The sequence below is a fragment of the Ranitomeya imitator genome, chromosome 6 (genome assembly GCF_032444005.1).
Source record: "Ranitomeya imitator isolate aRanImi1 chromosome 6, aRanImi1.pri, whole genome shotgun sequence".
Taxonomy (NCBI): Eukaryota; Metazoa; Chordata; class Amphibia; order Anura; family Dendrobatidae; genus Ranitomeya; species Ranitomeya imitator.
In genome coordinates, this window is record NC_091287.1 from 344581173 (window position 1) to 344599797 (window position 18625).

Sequence of the window (18625 nt, forward strand, 5' to 3'; positions counted from 1 at the left end):
TCGGGACCGGTCGTTGCTATGCCACATGGATGGTTCCTTGTTGTCCCGGTACCAATTTACGGTGATTTTCCGAAAAGCGATTGGGTTGCTGGGCCTGGATGAGGCTTGTTTCGCTTCTCACTCTTTTAGGATTGGGGCTGCGAAGGAAGCAGCGTTGGGGGGACTTGGTGCTCCTGCAATTCAGCGCATTGGTAGGTGGCGCTCAGACAGATATCGGAGCTACGTGCACCCGTGAAGTGGGGCTGGTGGTGTTTGTTTTGGCAGGGAAGGGCTGTAAGGCTGCTATATCGGTTGTGCTGATTTTGAGTTTCTGTTTTGTGTTTTTTCAGGTCCCCTGCCTTTGTTGGTGTGGATTTTCGGCCACTCGTATGTCTATTGGGGAGCGCAGCGTGCCGATGTGCGGACGAGGGTAGACAATTGGGCTTTGATTGCGAGGTGGCGGTAATTCGTCGGCTGGGTTTTAGGGGGATGGTCTGGTATAGAGTTCTAAAAGAGATCAATAACAGTGTCCAATTGGATAGGGTGCCTAATATTTTAGTTTTGCACGTTGGGGGTAATGACTTGGGGGCCCGACCTCTTAGGGAAATAATAAAAGATATCAAACAGGATTGTTTGCGTTTATGAGTCTTGTACCCAGGTTTGACCATTGTTTGGTCGGAGATCGTGCCGCGGAAACGCTGGAAGAACATGAGGTCATTGGAGAAGTTGAATAAGGCCCGGATAAAGGTTAATCGAGCGGTGTCCGCGTTTGTGGCCAGGAATGGAGGTGTTGCAGTACGACATTTTGAGCTAGAAAGAGGGGATGGGGCTTTTTGGCTGGCCGACGGAGTTCATTTGAACATGGTGGGAATGGATTTTTGGGCCCTTGGTATTCAGGAGGGCATTGAACGGGCCATGGTTTTTCGGTGTGGTGGGGTCTCGGGCCTTTGAGGTGTTCAAAGGCCTCTCGTTGTGGCGGCTGGGGGGAGACCTGGGAGTTGGTGGAAATTGGTTTGGGGGATCCATTTTGGCATATGGCTCCTCTGTTTTTTATTGTTAATATCTTTTGAAACTGGTGAATGGTGGTTGGGGAGTTCCGGCAGGAGTGGTCGGATCTCCTGGAATTTTTCCCGTGAACAATGAACCCTCTTTTGGGTTTCTTGGTGCTCCTGAGCCAGGGTTTTGAACGGCTGAGAGTAAATTTGGTGTTATGTTTGTGCACAGTATGGGTTGTCAATCACCAGATTCTTGGGGCTCCAAGGACTCCTTCTAGCCTTTAAAAAGTTATTGTTTTGTTATCAATGTATTTATTGTTATATGTTTAATTAAAAAAAAGGCTACTGTGGCCTCTATTATTCCAAAGAATTAAACTTAGTCGTGTTTTTTATTGGGTATAGGGGTTATAGTTGGTGGGCTACGAGGTATAGTGAAATGAATGGGTGGGGTGGTTTTACCGCCTGATAGACTACACCTTCGACAATACCAGGGTCAAGAAATGGCCGGAGCGAGCCGTACCCCCTCCCCCCACGGCGTAGGCGAAGGCCTACATGACAATGGGTTGGAGAGGGGGAGTAATTATGGTAATTATAAGGGGGGAAGGTTTTAGCATGAGGGTATATGCGGGGAATTGGGGGAGGGATTTAGTCAGTTCCCGCTCTTTAGGATCGCGAGCAGTCCCGCCCTTCCGCCCTAATTTTGGGGTTCAGAGGTGGGTTGTGGGTATTGTTAGTTCAATGGCAAGGATGTTTTTTCTTTTTCGGGTCATTGTGGCTGTGGCGGTTGGGGGGAGTCCTGGGAGTTGGTGGAAATTGGTTTGGGGGATCCATTTTGGCATATGGCTCTTCTGTTTTTTGGTGTTAATATCTTTTGAATCTGGTGAATGGTGGTTGGGGAGTTGCGGCAGGGGTGGTCGGATCTCCTGGAATTTTTACTGTGAACAATGAACCCTCTTTTGGGTTTCTTGGTGCTCCCGAGCCAGGGTTTTGAACGGCTGGGAGTAAATTTGGTGTTGTGTGTGCACGGTATGGGTTGTCAATCACCAGATTCTTGGGGCTCCAAGGACTCCTTCTAGCCTTTAAAAAGTTATTGTTTTGTTATCAATGTATTTATTGTTTTATGTTTAATAAAAAAGGGCTACTGTGGCCTATATTATTCCAAAGAATTAAACCTAGTCGTGTTTTTTATTGGGTATAGGGGTTATAGTTGGTGGGCTACGGGTGAAATGAATTGGTGGGGGTGGTTTTACCGCCTGATAGACTACACCTTCGACAATACCAGGGTCAAGAGGAGGTTACATTTTAATTGTGACAAAATAATTCACATTTAACAATATTTTATTCACAGCTGAAATCTCTCATTTTTTTTAAAATCTGAGCTTCCAGGGGTTTATAGGAAAATTACCATATGTGGAAAGTACTGGGCATGACAGGAACAGCAGCGCTAATTTCAGAGGTGAGGTGGCATATTTGCGTGATAGATGCACAGTGTTTAACAACTTTCCAACTTTTTGTTTACACTTTTTACACTGTTTAAAAGGCGCGCCTGCAGTGCTTTCATACTATAGGGCGGCGATCCTTGAGCCCCTTAAAATATGGTGGGAGGGGAACTCATGCTTACCCTGGTTTCTGATTGAATCTCATTTTGCCCCCAAAAACTCGCTTAGATTGCTCTTGGAGTTTCAGCTGCTTAAGGTACCTCTAGTTGGCCCTTGTCTCCGTTCTGTTAGGAATGCTTCTAAATTGTGGGCGCTACTCAGCACTTCCCATCTAATATTTATGTTTGACTATGTTTCTTTGCAGGCTTTGGAGTATGCTATCGGGCACATTTCTCTTTCCTCCTGGACGGACCGCGGGGTGCTCCGGGTGGCAGACCTTTTCGGCTCAAATGGCCTTCTGTCGTTTGAGGACCTCTCAGGGAGATTCTCTCTTACTGGGTCTGACTTCTATCAATACCTGCAGCTCCGTAGCTTTCTCAGGTCACGTCGGTCATTCGGAGTGCCCCCGCCTCTGACAGAGGACCCGGCTCATAGATATTTCAGACCGGCCACCATATTGCCCCATGGCATCTCCATAATCTATAAAGCTCTCATCTCCTATGGTTCTGCTGACAAGCTCCCTTTCATGACCGCCTGGGAGTCCTCGCTGGGTTTTGAGGCCTCCCTGGAGGACTGGCAATAATGCTATGGTGCACCCTTCCAGGTTCTCTACATGTCTTGGCCACTTGGAGCAGGTGAAAAAAATTCAACTGCATTGGTACTTTACCCCTGTCCGCCTGGCGAAGGTTTTCCCGTCTTCCTCCCCTCTGTGTTGGAAGAAGTGCGGCGCCTTGGGGTCCTCCTCTCATGTATGGTGGTCGTGCCCGCAGATCCGGGTTTTCTGGCGTGAGGTGGAGGCTTTGATTGTCGATCTGACACGTCTCCCCCTTGCGCTGAGTGGTCAACTAGCTGTCCTGGGTATTTCCCTCATGGGTCTCCCTTCCCCCCTCCGGCCCATAATTTTAAATATCCTAGTTGCCGCTAGACAATGTATAGCGAAACATTGGAAATCCTCGGGTCTTCCCTCCAGAGCCGAACTGATCGCCAGAATTGACTTACACTTCTGCTATGAGGTTATCATGGCACAGGATCTATCGAGGAGAACTAGGGTCCTCTCGTGGTGGGATCCCTGGGTGTCCTCGGCACATATATCTCAGTCTGCTCTTGCCCTCATTTAAATCGTTTGCTTCTCAATTTTTGACACTGTATCTGTGTGTATTGTACTGTTCATATTGTGGTCTTTAATTTATGCGCTGCTCCTTTTTTCCCACATCCCCCTCCCCCCCCCCCCTGTTTACCCTTTTCTCCCTCCCCCTCCGAAGTTTACTGATGTGTTGTTTAACATGCAAAATTTCAATAAACATCTATTGGTTAAAAAAAAAAAAAAAAAGTAATTTTTTGAGAGGCTAACTGCATTACTTGTCAATTATAGAAACTTCCCCATCCTTGTTTATTTGTACTCAAACTTAAGGTACCTTCACACATAACGATTTCGTTAATGATATTGTTGCTTTTTGTGACGTAGCAACAATATCGAAATCGTTATGCGTGACAGCGACCAACGATCAGGCCCCTGCTGGGAGATCGTTGGTCGCTGGGAATGATCAGGACCTATTTTTGGTCGCTGATCACCCGCTGTCATCGCTGAATCGGCGTGTGTGACGCCGATCCAGCGATGTGTTCACTGGTAACCAGGGTAAATATCGGGTTACTAAGCGCAGGGCCGCGCTTAGTAACCCGATATTTACTCTGGTTACCATTGTAAAAAGTTTTAAAAAAAAACAGTACATACCCACAATCCGATGTCTGTCACGTCCCCCGGCGTCAGCTTCCCGCACTGACTGTGTCAGCGCCGGCCGGCCGTAAAGCAGAGCACAGCGGGGTGACGTCACCGCTGTGCTCTGCTTTACGGCCGGCCGGCGCTGACACGGTCAGTGTGGGAAGCTGACGCCGGGGGACGTGACAGACATTGAAATGTCAGTATGTACTGTTTTTTTTATTTTTTTTTTACTTTTACAGTGGTAACCAGGGTAAATATCGGATTACTAAGCGCGGCCCTCCTCTTAGTAACCCGATATTTACCCTGGTTACCCGGGGACTTCGGCATCATTGAAGACAGTTTCAACTATGCAGAAGTCTTTCCCCTGATCGTTGGTCGCTGGAGAGAGCTGTCTGTGTGACAGCTCCCCAGCGACCACACAACGACTTTCCAACTATCACGGCCAGGTCGTATTGCTGGCCATGATCGTTGGTAAGTCGTTTCGTGTAAAGGTACCTTTAGACTATATGTCCCTGACCAGGAGCTTTAAAGGTGTCATCTGGTTAAAACAAGTTATCACCTACCTGAGGGATAGGTGTCAACTCGATGTTCAGTTACACCGATGTGACCAGCCCTACAAACAGCTGATTGGGGAACTCTTACCTCCGATAGGGAACTTTAGCCCCTGTTACAAAATGTTATGGCAGATCGACACCCAACCGTTGCTCCATTAATTTCTTATGAGGTTCACATAAAAGTCAAGTTCAATGCTGAACCACTCTATAGAGCAGGGATGGGGAATCTTTTTTCTGTGAAGGGCCATTTGGATATTTATACCATCCTTCGGGGGCCACACAAACTTCACCCACAAAGTACATCCGGACTCTGGCACTGGTTTCAAGACGTAAGCTTTCATTGCACGCCCTTCAGTGTTCAATAGTGAACACTGCGTGTGTGCTAACAGAGCAAGAAGAAATTAATGAGCTGGTGGCAATTAAAACAAACCTCCCTGCCCAAGAATGCCGTCACTGAGAATCTGCTCAGGGGCCTGATAAAAGGTCATTGAGGGCCGTAAATGGCCCTGGGGCCTGAGGTTCCCAACCCCTGCTATAGAGAATGACTAGAGTGCAGGTCACTTATGCGTACTGCTGCTCCATCCTTATTGGCATGTTTCACGTTCTACAGATTGGTGTGTGTCGGAGTGGTCGGCCCCCCATCGATCTACACATTATCACCTATTCTGTAGATAGGCTATAACTTTTTTAACTGGACAAATCCTTTAAGTGGTTTAATAGCTATAAAGCATCTGTTAAACTATGAAGTGTGCACTAATGTCCCAATTTCTGACTTCTTCTCGTAGTCACTTCAATATTCTGACATTTTCAGAAGACTTTTGACATGCCTTCTCCATGCTGCAGCCAAAGAGAAGAAGGCTGGCTTAGGTAATAAAATGAGTGATACAATGAACCCCCTTCAAGCATGTTGCCGACAGAGGAAAGAGAGAGCAAACTCTGTGTGAATCAGAATGAAAGGTGAAATGGATCTTCCAGATCATGGAACCAAGAAAACCTTCACGGCCAACCAGCAATGGAGATCTTATGACGAAAGTATCTTCTTTATTCATTTCCATTTGTAAATCATGTAAACATCTTTTTATGTCACCTGACAACCTGATAACATTTTATATGCACATAAGAAAAAAGCATAATGGGAATATGAGAAGAAACTATTTCTCACATATACCCACATGTAGTCTTACGATTCTTGTTTGCATGAGTCACATAGGCCCAGATGTGGAATGTAGGAAGATCAATTTGAGTAATGTAAATATTTGACACTTTCTGCTTCTAAAAAAACTGAAACATTTCTTGAGATATGGCCTCTACAACAAAAATATGGAACCATACAACAAACTAACGCTTCATGGTCACTATCATTTCATGGTTTAACCCCCTCCCTGCCTAGGGAGCCTGCCAGACAATATATATTTCAGCTACAAAGGCATAAAGTTGACTCAATGCTATTTCTATCCCTTGATGAAGATTTATGTATTTCGGGGGCTGAAATGGAAATATGCAGACAATATCCTCATAGGGAACAAGGTGAGTTTTGAAGCCAACAAACCTTCAATCCTAATGGGGACTACTTCAAAATAGGATAATAGCCTGTCTAACATTTGATACATTATTTTTTGGGAGCTGTGGAATGTGTAAGCCTTAATTCTGACTCAAGAATGCAATGTCTTTATCTGTTTCATATGTTCCTCATACATCATGTGTTTCATGATCTGCAGCTCCTGCCTTGATTAAATAGGGACTGTCAACACTGTCTACCTCAGTAGGCCTAACATCTGAAACTAAGGAAATTGACTTTATTCAGACTGTATATAATGGTCTTGCACTTTTAATAGCCATCTGTCTATCTGCAGTCAAATATCAAAGGTTTCAAATAAGAAATAGTGCAAAATCTTTTATATATTGTATACTCTTATATTAAATATGGAAAACACTTTTTGAGATGGGTGAATCTACTAAAAAATCTCACACAACCGAAAGATATAAGGTGGTGCTCGAACTTTGCACTCTGGGTATATGAGGCACATACATCTGTCAAAGACTGCTGTCTTTCTATCTGCACTCATTTGCCATCTTCTTTTTCAGAGATGGCATATCCCATACCAGAGCTGTTTTATTAACCTTACAAACAGGATTCATGTAAAATGGTGAAATAAACTTTTTCCAAGGGCATATTTTATAGATCAGATTGAGGTCCAACACTTGGCATCTCCAAGTGGATGTAAACAGTAAAAGAGCAGATCAGCACCGCACCGCACACTGTTTAGTGGCCATTTGCCAAGAAGTGCAGTTCAGCTCCTATTCATTTCAAAAAGATCTCCACCGATCTGATATTGATGGCCATTGATCTGATATCCTATCCTTCAGACCAGTGAATCTCCAAATGGTAGTTCTTGTTTGCTTGTTTCCCAGTGTGCAATGGTTGAATGACATAAAAGTGGTCCAATGAACACCAACGAACCAGGGACAGAGTCAAGGACGCCTATGGCTCATTGACGTCTGTAGGAAGCAAAGGCTACCCTGTCTAGTCTGATTCCTCAGGAAAAATTGCTGAGAAAGTTGGAGATGTTTCTCAGGAGGTCTCTGCTGGCTCAGGAAAAGGTGTCCTCCGAATTTAAAAGTCTTAGCACCGCTGTAGTCTATAATTGGCTACTGGTCAGGTGAATAGAATAGCGGTTCATCGTAGATGTGCTCTTCCGGTCAACTGACCTCTGCAGCCAATTACGGGCTGGGTCTTTCAAACGAGACAGATACCACTTCTGGAGCTGGCAGAGACCTCTAGAGCAGCATATGCTGGATCTACAGGGGGGCTGGAAAGTGAGTATGGATCCATTTATTACTTTTAAGCAATCCACGGCTATAAATTAATTTACTGGCAGACAACCCCTTTAATGTTGGCAACGTGAGAAACGTGCGAGAACACACAGTGCATCACAGCTTGCTATGCATGGAGCTGCATAACCACTCACCAGTGAGAGTATCTATCTCTGTCTATCTCTAAAAATGCCGACAAAAGGCATGTGGACCTGAGAACTAGACTACGGTACAAGAGAAGGAGGTGCCCATCACTATTGAGCATCTGAGGGTCCCGTGCATTGCATACATATCTTGGACAAACGACTTACAGAAGAAAAACCTACTAATTTTATCAAAGCTTGCTCATGTTCAAAATAGAATTTGAAAAAGAAGAGAAGTTCATTACCTAAATGTTAGGTGTTTTTACAATTAAAGGAGTTGTTCAGGCTTGGAGCACAGGCCTGCATCCACTATATGTGACTGCAGATATGTGAATTCTCACAGAGAGTAATGCGTGAGGTCAGGATTCTGATGTTCCCCACGCGGGAGCATGACTCCCAAGTATGCGGTTCACATACAGGTGGTCACGTGTCAAAAACAATTGATTTGAGCTAAGCTGGACATGACTAGTCAGAATGTGGCAGGAAGTATGCAAATTGCATATTTGTGCTCCTATGGCCACACGCTCCTGGGGGGGCATGGGACCGGAAAATCTTGACAGCATGCACACTGCGCACTGTGAGGATTCACAAGCCTGCAGTCACATAGCGTGACTGCAGTCACATAGAGTGACTGCAGACTTGAGACCCAAGCCTGGAAGATCCCTTTAAAAGGAACAATTATCTACACAACCACAGTACTGCCATTGATGTCAATTTACATTGAAATCTAACAGAAACAACAATTTATTTTGCACTGATGCAAATGAATGTCCAAAACATTTGATTTTAATGTCTTACCTCATATATGATGTAGGGGAAATGTTCTTTGGTTTGGCCCAGTGATATGGATGCTGTGGTACTGATAAAAATTGATCGCAGGGCATTGTTTTCCTGATGTGATAGAAGTCTTCTGATGGCAAATCAGTGGCGATTGACAGTGAGTCATGTTCATCACAAATGGGCTCAGTTTTGAGAGCCATGGTTGGGGTGTGATCTATTGCTGTTTTCCTGGATTTGATTGGAATGCCATCATTCATATCTATGGGGTCAGTGGTAAGAGCATTAATAGCTGCCACTATAGCTGAATTTGTATACTGATGAGTGTTGCCTAGCCAGGTTTCCTCGGTGATGCTTACTCTGGGGGAATTGTGAGGAGATGAAGTAGGAGAATGGTGTGGGGAGTAGGAAATTTGCCTGCCATTAAGGTTGTATTTTCTTTTGAATGGAGATGTAGGACGTGAGTTTGGAGCAGTGAGCCAGTTTTCCTCTGAAATACTTGTCCTGGGAGATGTAGACGGGGAATGCCTGGGTGAATTTATCAAATTACAGGCCACCAAATTTCTGTGATAGCTTTCATCTGGCTCAGTAGTTTTGGGGGATACACAAGGCGATTGCCATGGAGAAGTCTGAGGGGAAGTATATGGATAAGAATAATTTGATTCAAAAGAGGAAGCTTCCGAGTTACAGCTTCTGGAAGACAGACTGCTTGCCGGACTCAAGCAAGAAGGGTCTCGATACGTGTCAACATTTGGCAAGTTCAGCGTAGCAGTAGAAAGTGTTCGTTTTGGTAAGGATTCTTCCACATCACTTTCATGAAAAAATTGGTTATTGCCACTATGAATCCCAAGACAAGAAGTGATTTCAATTCTAGGACTTTCTAATGGTGCTCCATTAGGCCTTATATTCGGAGATAAGTAGTATCCAGTGGCTTCATTCTCAGGATTCCCTCCATATCCAGATGAATGACTTGCTGATGGAATAATGGAAATGATTGGGTTTGATGACTGAACACCATGGCATGGAGCTGATAATGAAGAATTCATCACACCCAGTGATAGGCTGGCACTTAAATTGGAAGATGCATAGTTATAGTTTTCTGAAAAAAAAAATTATGAAAGATGTCAAGATTAGTTTAAAAAGAAAAATAAGGACATGCATGTGTTTCATCTAAAAGGCACGGCAAAAATGTTATGTTTCAGAAGATGTTAAAATGTAGGATGAAAAGGATATAAAATGAATAAAAAACTAGAACTGTTCACATAGTAATAATAATACATATAGAGTCAATAACTAATAGCTTGGAACTTATTTCGGCTATAGAAATTGTTAATACTAGTTTTAGAACTATGTTTTGGGGGAGCAAACTGGGAGACTTGAGAATTGGGGAAATTGTTCATCTATATGCCCAGAAAGCTTAGCTTAGTCTATGCACAGATTTTGCATGTAAATGTAATTTTTCCTGATCAGAAGGCTAAAAACACAGGCAGATTATTAGTAGTGACATTTTACTATACAAAACATCTAACTACAGGTAATTTAAGATCACTTGTCCATTATTTCTGTATCTTAACCAATCGCTCCTAGGGTTCCTTTTTTTGAAGTATTTTGTTTGTTTGTGATGGGGCCCACTGTACAAGTTAAAATTGATCGCTATTGAACACATTTTTCAAAATTCGGTTCCAATTAAGATAGGCGTGCGAATATTGTTTTTGCAATATTCGCCAAACACAGCCGAACGTCGTTGGAGTCAATGGGAGTAGAAATGAACGAATATGTTCGGAACCAATCATCAAACAAATTCGGTACCAATATTGGACGAATATGGCAAATTCACATTAGTCGACGGATTCCGAACAAATTTGCTCAACTCTACTATTCACTACTACGTGTGAATTTCACATGTAACATCAGAAATCAGAAATAAGTATTTCACTTTTTCTGCTATCCGCTCCTCCATTATTACAGTAATGTATAACTACCCCTACCGCTCATGTATGGGACTCCCAGATCAGTGAAGATAAGCCCCGTGTTACTAGGCTCCCTGCTGTTAGATAGGTTTATAATGCCATTTAAAAAAATATATACACCTTCAGGGAATTTTTTTAACTTACGGTAATTTTTTCCCCCAAAATAAGTTTGCAGTTGGGTTTTACTAAAAAAATTCTAAAGTCTCTGTGTTGCAGTTTCTCCTACCGTGTGCAGAATGAGTTCAACAATCCATCAGTGAGGCTTCATGACTAGAGATGACTGAAGAGATTTGCAGGACTCTGGTCCAACAACCACAACAGTAGTCTTTGGCCATCAGACTAGAATCCTGTGAACTTCCTCCAACGTGCTCACATCCTCGAAAACTCTTCTATCTAGTAGGCCCATCACAATGTCATAAGTGCATCGTGTCACAACAATGATGATGCACCGGGTCTAGTAATCAGAAGAGGCACCATGGTTTCCAGCAGGTAGGTAGATCTGGCAACCCTGGCCTATTGACGTGGCCTGGGAATCTTTGTATTCATCATTATTTATGACTCTTATCTTTCTTAATCTGAGCCTCTCAATTGACTTTTGAACACATGTAAAGGTACCTTCACACTCAGCGACGCTGCAGCGATACCGACAACGATGTCGATCGCTGCAGCGTCGCTGTTTGGTCGCTGGAGAGCTGTCACACAGACAGCTCTCCAGCGACCAACGATCCCGAGGTCCCCGGGTAACCAGGGTAAACATCGGGTTACTAAGCGCAGGACCGCGCTTAGTAACCCGATGTTTACCCTGGTTACCAGCGTAAAAGTAAAAAAAACAAACACTACATACTTACCTACCGCTGTCTGTCCCCGGCGCTCTGCTTCTCTGCACTCCTCTGCACTCACTGTGAGCACAGCGGCCGGAAAGCAGAGCGGTGACGTCACCGCTCTGCTTTCCGGCTGACCGACGCTCACAGCCAGTGCAGGAGGAGTGCAGAGAAGCAGAGCGTCGGTGACAGACAGCGGTAGGTAAGTATGTACTGTTTTTTTTTTACTTTTACGCTGGTAACCAGGGTAAACATCGGGTTACTAAGCGTGGCCCTGCGCTTAGTAACCCGATGTTTACCCTGGTTACCAGTGAAGACATCGCTGGATCGGTGTCACACACGCCGATCCAGCGATGTCTGCAGGGAGTCCAGTGACGAAATAAAGTTCTGGACTTTCCTCAGCGACCAACGATCTCCCAGCAGGGGCCTGATCGTTGGTCGCTGTCACACAGAACGATTTCCTTAACTATATCGTTGCTACGTCACAAAAAGCACCGATATCGTTAACGATATCGTTATGTGTGAAGGTACCTTAAGTTGAGTTAAACTTTGTGGTCATTACTCAGTTGAGAGGAAATCAGAAGAAGGAATAAAAAAAGGATAAACTCATCGGTCAGAACTAACTCACTGACGGATTCTCAGTTAACTGATTTTGTAGTCTGCAGCACAAAAGCCATTTTTTGCAATAGGTGCAAAATCTTTAAAGGCAAAAACAAACACAAAAACTTTTTTAAGTTAAAAATACATGAATTTAAGAAAAAAAATGCATCCAAAGTTATCCATGTCCTTTATCTCCATAGGCAAGTTTGTAAGTTATAGCGCAAGTTGCCAGCAATGTCCAGGAATTAAGCCTTTTTAATGAGTTAGTATGAGCAACATGTATCATCTCTCCAACTTTTGTTGAATGCACCTAAAGCCAACATGACCTGAAGCAACTGGCTTGTGAATGACATTAAATAAGAAGAATTTAATTAGTTTTTAGTGCACAACTGTTAATAACATTTTAATAATAATACAAGGATGGAAACACATGCTATCAGGCAAAAGAAAAGTGAGCCATACCACTTTACTATGATGTTTCACAAAGCTGGAATTTTAATAATCATCTATGTCTCTAACATCATGTCCTCCCTCTATCTGAAACTGAATCTCTTCAAAACTGAAGTGCTTGTGTTTCCTCTCTCTAGTAACCAACTTATACGCGATGTTGCAATTGCCTTGGATGGTTCAACCATAACTCCCAAGCAGCACGCTCACTGCCTTGGAGTCATATTTCACACATATTTCACACATTCATTCCTTAGGGTGCTTTCACATTTCGCAAAACGGGATTCGGACATATGCGCCAACAGGGCCACAGACTATAATGGTACAGACAGAGCGAATGTGAGCTCTGCCGTGCATCATTTTCGGGAGTATACGCCTACAGGAGGCGGACACTCAGATGTAGTATGCATATACTCCCGAATATGGTGGACGGCAGAGCTCACGTTCATGCCTAAAAGCAATGCGAGAGCAACCTTATATCCAATCACTCACTTGCTCATGCTACCAGCATCTCTTAAAAACATCTCCAGAATCCGACCTTTTCTCATCTTTGAAACTGCAAAAACTCTTATGGTTGCTTATTCATTCTTGTCTGGACTACAGCAACTCTCTACTGATTGGTCTCCCTCTAACCAAACTTTCTTCTCTCCAATCCATTCTGAATGCGGCAAACAGGGTTGTATTTCTGTCCAGCAGCTACACCAATGCCTCTACCCTGTGCCAGTCCTTGCACAGGTTGCCCATTCGCTAGAGAATACAAATTTATCTAGCTCACACACAAAGCTCTCCACAGTTCTGCACCACTCTTCATCTCCTCCCTCATCTATATCATTATACCTGTGCTTTCTGCTCAGCAACTGATCTAAGACTAAGGGTACCGTCACACAGTGGCACTTTTGTCGATTCGGTACGATTCGTGACGTTCCAGCGATATCCATACGATATCGCTGTGTCTGACACGCAGCAGCGATCAGGGATCCTGCTGAGAATCGTACGTCGTAGCAGATCGTTTGGAACATTCTTTCGTCGCTGGATCTCCCGCTGTCATCGCTAGATCGGTGTGTGTGACACCGATCTAGTGATGCGTTCGCTTGTAACCAGGGTAAACATCGGGTTACTAAGCGCAGGGCCGCGCTTAGTAACCCGATGTTTACCCTGGTTACCAGCGTAAATGTAAAAAAAAAAAAAAACAGTACATACTTACATTCCGGTGTCCGTCAGGTCCCTTGCCGTCTGCTTCCCGCACTCACTGACTGCCGGCCAAAAGTGAAAGCACAGCGGTGACGTCACCGCTGTGCTGTGCTTTCACTTTACGGCCGGCAGTCAGTGAGTGCGGGAAGCAGACGGCAAGGGACAGACACCGGAATGTAAGTATGTACTGTTTGTTTTTTTTACGCTGGTAACCAGGGTAAACATCGGGTTACTAAGCGTGGTCCTGCGCTTAGTAACCCGATGTTTACCCTGGTTACCCGGGGACCTCGGCATCGTTGGTCGCTGGAGAGCTGTCTGTGTGACAGCTCTCCAGCGACCACACTACGACTTACCAACGATCACGGCCAGATCGTATCGCTGGTCGTGATCGTTGGTAAATCATATAGTGTGACGGTACCCTAACATACTCGATAACCTCAACCTCCCACTTTCATCTCCAACACTTCTCTTGTGCTGCATCAATTTTCCAGAATGCACTACCTGGACTATCCGAATTATACCTAGACCCCACATTTTTAAACTTCCTTTAAACAGACATCTCTTTAGACAGGCTTATCACCTCACTTCACTAATCAAACTCTTCCCTCTTACTAAATTTTACTCAGAACCTGGTCTCTCCTATTCATCTGTGTCCACTTCCTCCTTGCACCCAATAGCACATGGCAACTGTACCTAGACAGATTATTATTCAGCTTATTTGAAATGCCCTATTTATTAGAATGATGGCTGGATAATACTTGACAAGCACATTCTACCTATTGCGTCCCCCCTATTTCTTTATATATTGCAAACAGGTGAGCAGGGTCCTCATTTCTCCTGTAACTGATGACCTAAGTGTTACTTTGTGATGTCTTCATTGTTTGTACATGCCCCTGCTAAATTGTAAAGTGCTGCAGAATTTGTTGGCTCAATATCAATACAATTATTACTTTATTATTATTTCAAAGAGTTAAACTTTCACAAATTCAGTATAGTAAAATAATAAAGGATTTGTCTCATTAAATGAATGCATCACTTATCCACAGGATCAGGGTTGCATGCATCATTGCTAGGGGTCCAACCATTGTGAATCCCATACACAGTTCCCGAGAATGGGAGCACCAAACTTGTCTGTGTGAATGGTGTGGTGGTAAATATACTTAAACACTGCTCTATACGCTTCTATAAAATTGATGAGTTTGACATTACTGAGATCCAAGTATGTGATCACAAATCTGTTCCAATTTCTACATATGCCATTGCCTTGTATGAATGTTCTGTGAAGTTGAGTGCACTTGTATTGGGCATTCCTCTGCTGACAATAGGCCAGGGGTGTCAAACTGCATTCCTCGAGGGCTGCAAACAGGTCATGTTTTCAGGATTTCCTTGCATTGCACAGGTGATAATTTAATCACCTGCAGAGAATGATTCCAGCACCTTGTGCAATGCTAAGGAAATCTTGAAAACACGCATGGTTTGAGGCCCTCGAGGAATGCAGTTTGACACCCCTGCAATAGGCCATCTTCTGACACAAGGCACAAGTGGCGCTGATGCAAGTACACCCACCTTTACAGGTTTCCTGCACAGGGGAAGGGGAACCCCCGCTTTATACCAGCAAGCCACAACTACATTTTTAAGTGCCACTACACTATTAGGCTGCCGTCACACTAGCAGTATTTGGTCAGTATTTTACCTCAGTATTTATAAGCCAAAACCAGGAGTGGAACAAATAGAGGAAAAGTATAATAGAAACATATACACCACTTCTGTATTTATCACCCACGCCTGGTTTTGGCTTACAAATACTGATGTAAAATACTGACCAAATACTGCTAGTGTGATGGCAGCCTTACAATGTGAATTAAGAAGAATGTTGGAAAATGGCAAAATATTACAAGTCTATCCACAGAATAATGCTGGTAAGGGCATTAATCCTTATAGTTTGATATCTATATAACCCAAACAGACTGCAATACACAGAAATGTTACTCCTTTGCTATTTTTGAAGTTTCATAAGAGAAATTGAAATGTGACCACCTTGGGTGCTGAGACCAGGTGGTAGAGAAGTGAAATAGTGCAGAATTTGCATACACTCATGCAAACACTCATAGCACCAAGTGGTGCTATCAAGTTTTTACTGCTTTTGTTTTCTACTTTTTGTGTCATTTTTCATACACACTTGATATTATTATGAAAAAAGCATAAAAAACACGACACTTAAAACTAAAAATGTTTGAAAAGCAGAAGAAAAAAAACATTTTTTTTTGTAAATGAAAAAAAAAATTCAAAATGTGAAACCACTCTTAGTGTATATGTATGGACAGATTCTTTTTTAGACATATGAACTGAACTGTCAAAATGACTTGCACTCCGTATGTTCTGTATTTTTTCCTTTCTTTTAACCAACTTCATCTACAAAAAATGAGGTAGCTAAAAAAACAAATGAACGTCCATTATTCTTGCAGATTCTGCTTGTATAAATACTGATGGCGCAAAAGAAATACAAATATACCCCAGAAACGAGACTTCAGGGAAAACACCACTGGCATTTTCCTAATGTGTCTTCTGCTTCAAAAATTAAACTGGTAAACCAGCGTTTAAAGACCCAGCGTGCACATATCTTTAAATTAGTAGTATTGTGATCGTATATTAGCCAGAGGTTTAGAAACCCCACAATATCCTCACTCTGGTAATCTGAAAATAGGATTTATTATAGATGCAATTCCATTTTAATAAAAAAAAATACATTTGGAGAAGGTTCAGTATCTTAGGTTTATCTATTGAATAGGTGCCCATAAACCTGACTTGCATAATTATATATACATATATATGTAGGTATAGGAAAAAAGATGCTGCAAAGTAAGAATGCATTGAAAAATAAATGTTAATTCTTTATTAACTGATAAAAATTAACTATTAACAATTCTATTCTTGACATAATTCTCTGCAGCATTTTTTCTGCACCTGGTTAAAAAAATATATATTGATTTTTTTTTACATAAACACACATACTCATATAGTCACCATGTCTGTCTGTCTGACCGTGGTCTGGCTCCATATGTACGGTTTTTTAAGTATGCAGAATTATCCCAGAAATGAAAAAGAAGTGAACAAAAGGTACGACTAACAACTTTTATTAAATGTACTAAATTTCTTTCTCTTCCTCCACACTTACCCTCAACTCACCATGCTGACATATGCCCTAACAGTTTTTGCTCCATGACTCCTCGCTCTCCTTCACTAACCACACACCCCAGCACCATTAAACCAAATAACAATCTCTCCTTCCCTTTTGCCTCCCCACCTGACCTCCTCCGCAGACCTCCTCCTCAACATCACATCTCTCCTACTAAAATATAAATCAAGCCCCCCCACTCTCCTTCTCCCACCTGCTCTCCCTCTCTCTGCTTCTCCTCACCGCTGGTGACAGATCTCCCAATACTGAACCCCCACAGCTCGTACCTCCCATTATTTTCCCCTCCTATCGCTCCCAACCCAATATAAATACCCGAAATCTCGCACACTTCAAATTCGTGCCCCTGAAGTCCACTACCCTGCTCCCTCTCTCTGGATCACACTGGAATGCCAGCTCCGTCTGCAATAAACTCCATGTGATTCACTACCTCTTTACCTCTCGTAATTTTTCCTTCCTGGGCCTCACCGAAACATGGCTGACTCCCTCCGACACAGCCTCCCTGATGCGCTATGGTACAGTGGCCTCCACTTCACCCACACTCCTCGCCCTGGCAACAGACATGGTGGAGGAGTGGGCCTTCTCCTTTCTTCCAACTGTAGTTTTAACCCAATCCCACCTCTTCCCTCCCTTATCCTCCCCTCTTTTGAAGTCCACTCTGTCCCCATCTACTCTCCCTGCAACCTCCACGTGGCTGTCATACTGACCTCCAGGCCCGACCACCGCCTTTATTGACCAGTTCTCCACCTGGCTTCTTCACTTTCTCTCTGCTGACATTCCCACCATCATCATGGATGACTTCAACATCCCCACTGACACCCATCAGTCGGCAGCCTCCAAATTCCTGGTGCTCAATTCATCTTTTGGACTTACTCAGTTGTCCTCCTCAGCAACTTTCACAGATGGACATACATTAGACCTAGTCTTCACCTGTCTCTGCTCCCTATCTAATTTCACAACCCCCCCTCTCCCTCTATCTGACCACCATCTACTCACAAATTCTCATCACTGTCCTCCTCACCTGTCACCCATGTCCACCACCTTGCGCACCCCCGCAGAAACCTCGCACATCTAGACACTCGCACACTCTGACTCTATTCTACCGCTGTCCTCCATATCTTCACTCCATGACACAGACACTGCCACTAGTTTCTACAATGCCACTCTTGCATCAGACATTGACTCGGTCGCCCCTGTTATGCATAGCAGAGTGCGACGAATCAATAGACAACCCTGTCACAATAACATCACTAAAAAGATTCGGCAAGTATCCAGAATTGCAGAGCTGCATTGGAAGAAAAAGCATTCGCAAGATGACTTCACCACATTCAAACAAGCAACACTCACATTCAAATCAGCTCCCACCTCTGCTAAACAGGCCTACTTTACATCCCTGGTATCTTCCTTATCTCACAACCCCAAACAGTTGTTCAACACTTTTAACTCCCTCCTCCGCCCACCACTGCCCCCTCCAACTTCCCTAATCTCTGCCGAGGACATTGCCACACACTTTAAAAATAAGACAAAACAAGGCAAGTCCAACCACCACAACCCCTTTGTATACCAGATTAATGCCCTAACCCCATAACTTCCCTATCCAAAAATCACTGAAGGAAAGCTTGCTCATCTCTCCAAATCACACCTCACCACTTGTGCACTTGACCCCATCCCATCTTCTCCCCAACCTCACCACCACACTTATCCCATCCCTAACCCATTTCTTCAACCTATCAGTAACTTCTGGTACCTTCCCCTCTGCTTTCAAACATGCCATAATCACACCTATCCTATATATATTTTTGATGTAACCTCTTCTCATGTAG

At 43.6% G+C, this 18625-nt stretch overlaps 1 protein-coding gene across 7 annotated transcripts in view; it reads right to left on the reverse strand.

The window, feature by feature from the left end:
- NFATC1 (nuclear factor of activated T cells 1) overlaps positions 1–18625 on the reverse strand; it is a 308199-nt gene that overhangs the window by 249636 nt on the left and 39938 nt on the right. For all 7 annotated transcript variants that reach the window (XM_069730931.1, XM_069730933.1, XM_069730935.1 and 4 more), the window contains exon 2: positions 8602–9679. In XM_069730931.1, the coding sequence (XP_069587032.1) occupies positions 8602–9679 (1078 nt within the window). The remainder of the gene's footprint in view (positions 1–8601; positions 9680–18625) is intronic.